This window comes from Suricata suricatta, chromosome 1, assembly GCF_006229205.1.
Source record: "Suricata suricatta isolate VVHF042 chromosome 1, meerkat_22Aug2017_6uvM2_HiC, whole genome shotgun sequence".
Classification (NCBI taxonomy): domain Eukaryota; kingdom Metazoa; phylum Chordata; class Mammalia; order Carnivora; family Herpestidae; genus Suricata; species Suricata suricatta.
This window is the reverse complement of record NC_043700.1, coordinates 192,284,318-192,291,835: the sequence shown is the minus strand read 5'-3', so window position 1 is coordinate 192,291,835 and position 7,518 is coordinate 192,284,318. Positions and strand designations below refer to the sequence as shown.

Here is a 7,518-nt window from a genome sequence, read left to right as displayed (position 1 = left end):
ACGGAGCCGGGGGCAGGGGGTGGTGCTGTGTCCCCAACACGGAGTCGGGGTGAGGGGGGCGCGCTGTGTCCCCAGCACGGAGTCGGGGTGAGGGGGGAGCGCTGTGTCCCCAGCATGGAGCTGGGGGGGTGCTGTGTCCCCAGCACAGAGTCAGGGTGAGGGGGGAGCGCTGTGTCCCCAGCACGGAGCTGGGGGGGGCGCTGTGTCCCCAGCACGGAGCTGGGGGGGGTTGCTGTGTCCCCAGCACAGAGTCAGGGTGGAGGGGAGAGCACTGAGCTCACCAGGGAACCTTCAGCCACAGCCGCACCTGTATTTGGCCACACCTGTTTACCGGACGCCCAGAGCGCATCTCAGGCTGGTTCTCCCCTGCATGCACGTGCACAGCCGTCCCGTCCTGTCACGGCAGCCTGCCCCAGCCCTGGGGCTGACCTGAGCGTGACGTGGACGTTCCTGACGGCCTCCAGGCTGCGGGGACGCCTCAGCTGCTTGCTGGGCGCTGCCAAAGCCCAATGGCACAAACCGGGGCCTTAGAACAACAGGCGGTTACAGTCCTGGAGGCCAGGAGCCTGAGATCCGGGTGGCAGCCCCTGCCCTCCCCTCCCCTGCACCCAGGCTTCCAGGGACATCCTGCTCCTGCCTATCCAGCCCCTGGCGGCTGCGCCCTCTTCTGTGCACGTCGCCTGCTCCTCTCTTACAGGACACCTGTCATTGGGTTTGGGGCCCACCTGGGTCATCGGGGATGCCTTTGTCTCTGATCCTTCACTTAGTGACGGTTCCAAAGACCCCAGAGGACGTGGTGTTTTTGGGGGACGCCGCTTAGCCCCGCAGATCCACGAGGGGGCCCACGGCTTAGTCACGGGTTTTGTGATGGACGCATTGCGATTCTTGGGTGGCCCTGACGCTTGCCATTTGCTGTCTTCTGTGTCTTGTACAGATTCGGGACCCCAGGACCCTTCTTCCCATGCCAGGGGTGATGGTTGGCGACATTGGCAAGAAGCTCGGGCTGAACGGCATGGACAACGGGTGGGTGTGCCTGGCCGTGACGGCCGCGCGTCCCTGCAGGGTGGCTGCCGGAGGCCGCTCGCGTGGGACTCTGGTCCCTGCCGGTTCCCGCGTGGTAGTCCCCCGGGACCTCAGTGCTGTCCCCACCCCCCTCGGTGCCTGTGGGGCCAGGAAAACATGGCGGGGACGCACAGCGCTCCTGTCACTTGAGGGCTGTGTCACACACACACACTCTGTGTCACACACCCCATCACTCACACACCATGTCACACGCACACACCGTCTCAGAGACACCGTGTGTCACATCGGCCCCGTGTCACACCTCTGTCACTCGCACACAGGGTCAGGTGCACCATTACACACATGCCCCGTGTTGTGCACACACTGTGGCATCCACACACGTCACGTACTCTGTCACACGCACCCCATGGCACACACCCCTTGTCATATACACACCCCGTGCCAGTCACACGTCTGTGTCACGCAGCACAAATCTGTCATACACCGTGTGTCACATACACATCTTGTCGCACGCGTTCCTGTGTCACGCAGCCCCCGTCACCCCCACACTGCGGGCTGGCCGCCACCTGCTTCTGGCACAGCTTGCATGGCCTCACGTGCCCCGAGGAGAACAGGCGACACAGGCTCTCAGTTACAGGCTGGCAATTACTTCCACGGCTAGAAACACGTTCAGACCCATTCCAGCCCTGGGGTCCCGAGGAGAAGGGTTCCCACTGCTTGGAAGGGGCACCGGGTTTACAGTCGTGCCTGAGGAAGCTTTTCTCGGCTTTCTGGTGGAAGCCGGGCCCCTCCGGGGGTGCTGGCGCCCAGTCTGCCCTTAAAACGTGGATGTCTGTGCTCATGGCCCGAGGGGCCTCCTCAGGCCCCCCGCAGCTTCCACCCCACCGGGGCCTCCGGCTCCAGGCTCCCGGCTGGCCCTGCCGCAGAGCCGGGCTGCCGCTGGCCTGGGTCTCGTGCCCGGGAGGGCAGCCTGCGGAGCTGGGGTGTGCCCCGGGGCTGGCGGCCCATTGCCTCGGTGCCTCCTAAGGAATTTGGGAGGGGACTCCTCCCGCCTGCCCTGCGAGCAGCCCCCCCATCTCTGCTCTTCCCCGGGGGTCCTGGCAGTTGCACCACATCTCTCCTGCGAGGACGGCCTAGACTCGGGGTGGCAGAGAGGGGAGTGTGTCACCTGCCATCGGCCCACTGCATGGCTCTCAGGAAGCATCTGCTGGGTGCCAAGCCTGACGGCCCCACTCTAAAAGAGTGAATTGGACCCAGAGAAACTGGCACCGAGAAGTGGGTGCTGAGCGAGGATGTGGGCAGTGGGCAGTCACCGCAGAGTGGGGCCACCCCGCAGCGGTGCAGGGAGGCTGCCGGTGCCCGCTGCAGGGGCGTCAGAGCAGAGGCCCATCGGGCCTCTGGAGGAGGCGGTGGGCTCTGAGGGCCACCTGCAGGGGGTGCAGGAGGGTCTGGCCTCTTTGAGGGTCACAGTAGGCCCCCCTGCCCCGGCTTGGGCAGGGCCCCTGTCTGAGGGCTCCCTGCATCTTTCTGTGGGTTTGGGGCTTGAAGGGACTTGTGTGGGGGGGGTCCCCGTTCTGATGAGTTTGGAAAGGACTGTGCCCTGGAGCGCAGGATGGGCCGCAGAGGTGGTCTTGCACGGAACCCCGCCAAGGTAGACCCGGGCCAGAGGGGGCTGGCACCAGGTGAGGGTGGACGAGGGAGGAGGGGCCAGGACCTGCCCTGGCAGAGCTGGCGCCCAGCTGTGGTCAGATGTTTGGTGCCTTCTTGGGGGACCGCGACTCCAGTAGGAGCCAACGTGAGCGGACAGGGGGCTGCCCTAACTGGCTTGGCGACGCCCTTCCTTAAGACGCGGGCTCCCGTGGGGGACCCGGTGAACGTTCTGGATGGCCCGGAGGGTGCTCTTGGTCACCAGATGAGTCGCCGTGGGAACCCTCGATGTTTCTTGAGACGGCTTGGGGTTTTTGCTCTGTTTGTGGGATATGCGGTCCTTTTGCTGACCTTGCCCCGTGGGCTGTCCTCGCTGAGGCATGGAAAGTGTCTTCAAGTCCTAATCCCAGAGGACTGCGATGACGTGCGAGTGAGTCCGTTCTTCTCGGCTTTCCAGAAGACACGGGTTTGTCTGTCTCTGTCAGTGACTGTTCTTTTGATGCGAGAGTTTTCAAAATCTCAGATTGTTGATTGTTCACATCGTATCTGGTGTGAGTTTGAAGGGTGAGAACCTTAAAAAAAAAAATCCGTTCTCTTCCTGTTGACTGACTAGCTTCGTCCCCGTGGCGTCAGGACCCTGGCTCACGATTCCCAACACGTGGCCATTTGCTTCTGCACCGGGCCCCTCCTCACGCACACCGTGTCTTTTTATTTAACCTTTTTCTAGTTTTCTTTTTTATGTTTATTTACTTTTGAGACAGAGACAGCGAGAGCAGGGAAGGAGCAGAGAGAGAGGGAGACACAGAATCTGAAGCAGCTCCAGGCTCCGAGCTGTCAGCACAGAGCCCAGCACGGGGCTCAAACCCATGAACCGCGAGATCATGACTTGAGCCGAAGTCGGCCGATTAACTGACTGAGCCTCCCAGGCGCCCCTGTTTAACCTTTAAAGCTAGAAAAATCTGTTTAAATTTCTTGCCCCTGCTGTCTTCTCCCATTTTCTTTTTCCCTGGGGGCTCGGCACCCGTTTGGCTTTCCTTTGCTTGTACTTGACTGGGCTTCTGGAGGGAGAGGAGACAGGCTCCGGGGTCAGAGCCCTGTTAACCGGAGGCCCTGTCGTATCTCCACCCAGATTCGCCATGTTCCACAAGGTGAGGATTCCTCGCCATGCCCTCCTGAACCGGACCGGAGACGTCACCCCCGAGGGTACCTACGTCACCCCCTTTAAGGTACAGGTGTCTCCAGGTGGGGAGGCTCGAGGGTGGAAAGCCCACTGCTGCACGGATACCCGCCCAGCTGGGCTGGCCCGGGGCAAACCCCTCTTGGGTCAGGTTCCAGTGCCACCAGCAAGGAAGGCGGCCCTTAGGTCCCCTGCAGCCCCAGGGTCCTGGGCATGATGACAGATGCTGCCCATCCCCCAGCCCTCCACGGTGGTCAGGAGGCTGCCCGCTGCTAGTGCTGTTTCCCCCAAAGGGTTTAAGGGTGTAGGTTGTGCGGTGGCCATCCCGAAAGGGGGTGACCGTGTCTCTGGTGTCCGGGGCTCACCATGTCCCGAAACCCTTTGAGTGGTAGACACACAATGGCCAGGGGCCACGTTGGAGAAGCTGGCTGCCTCCCGGGTCCTGAGCCCACGCGTGCCCCTCAGAGTAGGCCTCTGTCCGACAACGCGCACCACGTGACCGGAGCCAGGACGGCGGGGCTGGAAGCAAGCGTGGCCGGGGCGCCAGGGACGAGGACAAAAATCAGCAACGTGAAACCTGAGTGTCTCACAAATGGAAAGAGTGACGTCGACCATTCGTTAGCCGCTAAGAGGACAGTGAGGGACGAAGGCACACGCTGGAGGGCGAACGGAGCCGGCGCGAGTCGGAGGCTGGGAGGCCCGCGAGAGGGTCCGTGGGGGACACAGGAGAGGCCGAGCAGAGCGACGGGGGCCAGTGTGGGAGCAGCCAGCGGGGAGAAGACCCGACCGAGGGCCCGTGTGGCGCCAGGACTGCGTGGGGAGCACACGCGACAGTGCAGCCGAGGCTCGAGAGCGTCTCCCAGAGAAACACCCGGGATCTTCTGGAAAGAGAGTGCGGCACTGACTCCCACGGAGCAAAGCTCCCTGAGCCTCCAGCTTCCCGCTGCGCCACGCTGCATGCGAGGAGGCGGGGGATGACCCCACAACCGCCGTCTGTGTGGGGGGCATCGGGAATGCCCTCCGGCCCACGCAGGCTCGCTGCCTGGCCGCACCAGCCCCACGGTGGGTATCACTGTGGCGGAAATGTCCGAAGACTGGAAGAAATGAGGCCAGGAGAGGCGGCAAGAGGGGAGGGAGGCCCAGGTGCCTGGGGGACTGAAGACTGGCGGCGGGAGGTGCCGACGGGACCGCCACTGTGGACTGTCGTGCCCGGGGCCCTGGGGTTTGTGGCAGGTTGACATGGATGCCCATGAGGCCACGGTGAAAGAACATGGCCAGCGCCCAGCAGGGAAGTGTCTTCCACAGGAGAGAGGAATCCTGGGGGACCCGGGGTCACGGGAATGGGACGCCAGCACCAAGCGGTGGCACCTCAGCCCAAGGTCCCCCACTTCGTGCCTGGTGTGGCTCAGCCTTGGGGACTCCGGGTGGCCGGGTGTGGCGCTCTGTGGGGCACTGTTTCCTCTCCCTGCAGCTGGGTGTCCCCGCTGGGGGCCTTATGACACCCGCACCTCTGCAGCCTGGCCCGTGTGGCGGGGGCACCCCGGGGACACCGGGCATCGTGCTCATGGCGTGTCCCTTCCCCACAGGACACCAGGCAGCGCTTCAGAGAGTCCCTGGGCAGCCTGTCGGCGGGCCGGGCCATCATCGTGGCCACGTCTGTCGTGAACTTGAAGCTGGCCGTCTCCATAGCTCTTCGTTTCTCGGCCACGCGGCGTCAGTTCGGGCCCACAGACGAGCACGAGACCCCGGTGCTGGAGTACCAGCTGCAGGTAGGGCTGCAGCGGCCCAGGCCTCTCCCGCCCACGGCGGGCACGCCAGCTGGGCCAGGGGCTTCTCGGCTAGAGGAGCGTGCACAGGGGCCAGAGGAAGGCCCTCGGCACGAGTGTGCGCTGGCGAGGCTGTCGCGGTTTATCACACGGGCACTGCGGCTCCGGCCGTGGCCTGGCCCATCCCCGGTGTGCGCTCCGTGACCCCTTTGCCGCGTCCCTAAGAAGAAACCCCGTGGGGATAATCCACCACACGCCGGGGCGTGGGCCACTTGTTATGACATCATTGAGGAGCGGGAGGGACACTCATCCTGCCGGTCCTCAGGGATGAGGCGGCCTGGACAGCTGCGGGGGAGCCTGGGCTACACGCCAACGGCCACTTCACTGCTGGCGGGGGGAGACCAGCTTTATCTCCGGGACACTGGCGGTGCTTGCATGGTACCAGCCTGTCCTCCCACACCTGGCTTCACACCTCACACGCCCGGACTTCACGCCTCTTCCACACCTGGACTTCACATCTCCTCACACGCCTGGACTTCATGCCTCACACGTGCAGATTTCACACCTCACACACCTGGCTTCACACTTCTTCACACATCCGGACATCACACCTCTTCACACGCCTGGACTTCACGCCTCACACATCCAGACTTCACACCTCACACGCCCGGACTTCACGCTTCTTCCACACCTGGACTTTACACCTCCTTACACGCCTGGCTTCACACTTCTTCACACACCTGGACTTCACACCTCATCACACGTCCGGTCTCTACGCCTCCTCACACACCTGGCTCCATGCTTCCTCACATGCTTAGCCTTCACGCCTCCTCACACCCCTGGCCTTCGCCAAGTTCCCACTTCACAGGTGGGGGCGCTGAGGGTCAAACGGGGGGGGGTGCTCCTGTCCAAGTTCAGCAGCTGAGTCTGGCCCCGTCTCGGGCCGAGTGCTGGGTAAGCACAGGTGTTGGAGCGAGAGCCTGAGGGAATCCTAAGAGAATCTCTTTCTTGTCACAGTTCTCCCCATGGCCGTGAGCCTCTCTTAATCATCAGTAAACAAGGAGAAGGAGGATGTCTGGTCACTACTGTGTGTCACAGACTGTTCCTTCCCCGCGAGTACTGGGCCTTGGGGAGGTCAGCACACCTGACTGCCTGGTCATCGGGGTGGCCCAGCGGTCACCAGGAGCCACCGCGCTTGAGTTCCTGTCCCAGGCCCACCCTGCTGGCTAGGTGCCCCTGGGCAAGGCTCCCTGGTGCCACCTCTCTGTAGTGTGCTTTTGTCATAGACCAGAACTGATAACAGCACCTTTCCATGGGGAGACTGTGAGGATTAAGTGTGTTGGTCCCCAGCGAGCGGTCAGCAGGATTTCTGGCACTCCACGCTCAGTACGCGAGAGCCGCAGTGGTGACGGTCGGCGGGGCCCTTTCCTGCTCTCTCCTCCACCCTCTCCCGTCCATGCAGCACTGGGTGTGCAGAGACCCCTGCCCGCCTGGGTGGGACTCCTTCTCCCTGTGGGCCCTGCGTTCCCATGTGGCTGAGGTGATCGCTTGATCCCTGGCGGGAACTCAAAGCACAGGCAATCACCTGTCCGGCGTGACAGCTGCTGGTCACTGGTCTCGGGTGGGCTGATATTCCCCTGTTGTGCCCTAGTTTTTAAAATCGCCCCAAATCACCCCAAAACAAGCACCAGAGACTGCTAGGGAGACCGAGTCACGCCTGCAAAAGCAAAGGGCCTTTATTACACGCTTGAGCTCGGGCTCACAGTCTCCAGCCGACCCGCAGGCCCAGTGGAGCGAGCCCTGAACAAGGGCAGGGCAGGGCCTTTTATGCCTTTGGGAGGGGGTGTTACAGGAAATGATGACGGTGTACGGTGATCCAATCCCTGCCCCCCATCAACACTGGCA

At 63.0% G+C, this 7,518-nt stretch overlaps 1 protein-coding gene across 1 annotated transcript in view; it reads left to right on the top strand.

Moving 5' to 3' along the window:
* The window catches only part of ACOX3 (acyl-CoA oxidase 3, pristanoyl), a 922,607-nt gene that overhangs the window by 5,811 nt on the left and 909,278 nt on the right, over positions 1 to 7,518 (top strand). Inside the window, exons 6-8 of the mRNA XM_029952568.1 lie at positions 935 to 1,023; positions 3,800 to 3,896; positions 5,434 to 5,616. Coding sequence (XP_029808428.1) covers positions 935 to 1,023; positions 3,800 to 3,896; positions 5,434 to 5,616 — 369 coding nt within the window. The remainder of the gene's footprint in view (positions 1 to 934; positions 1,024 to 3,799; positions 3,897 to 5,433; positions 5,617 to 7,518) is intronic.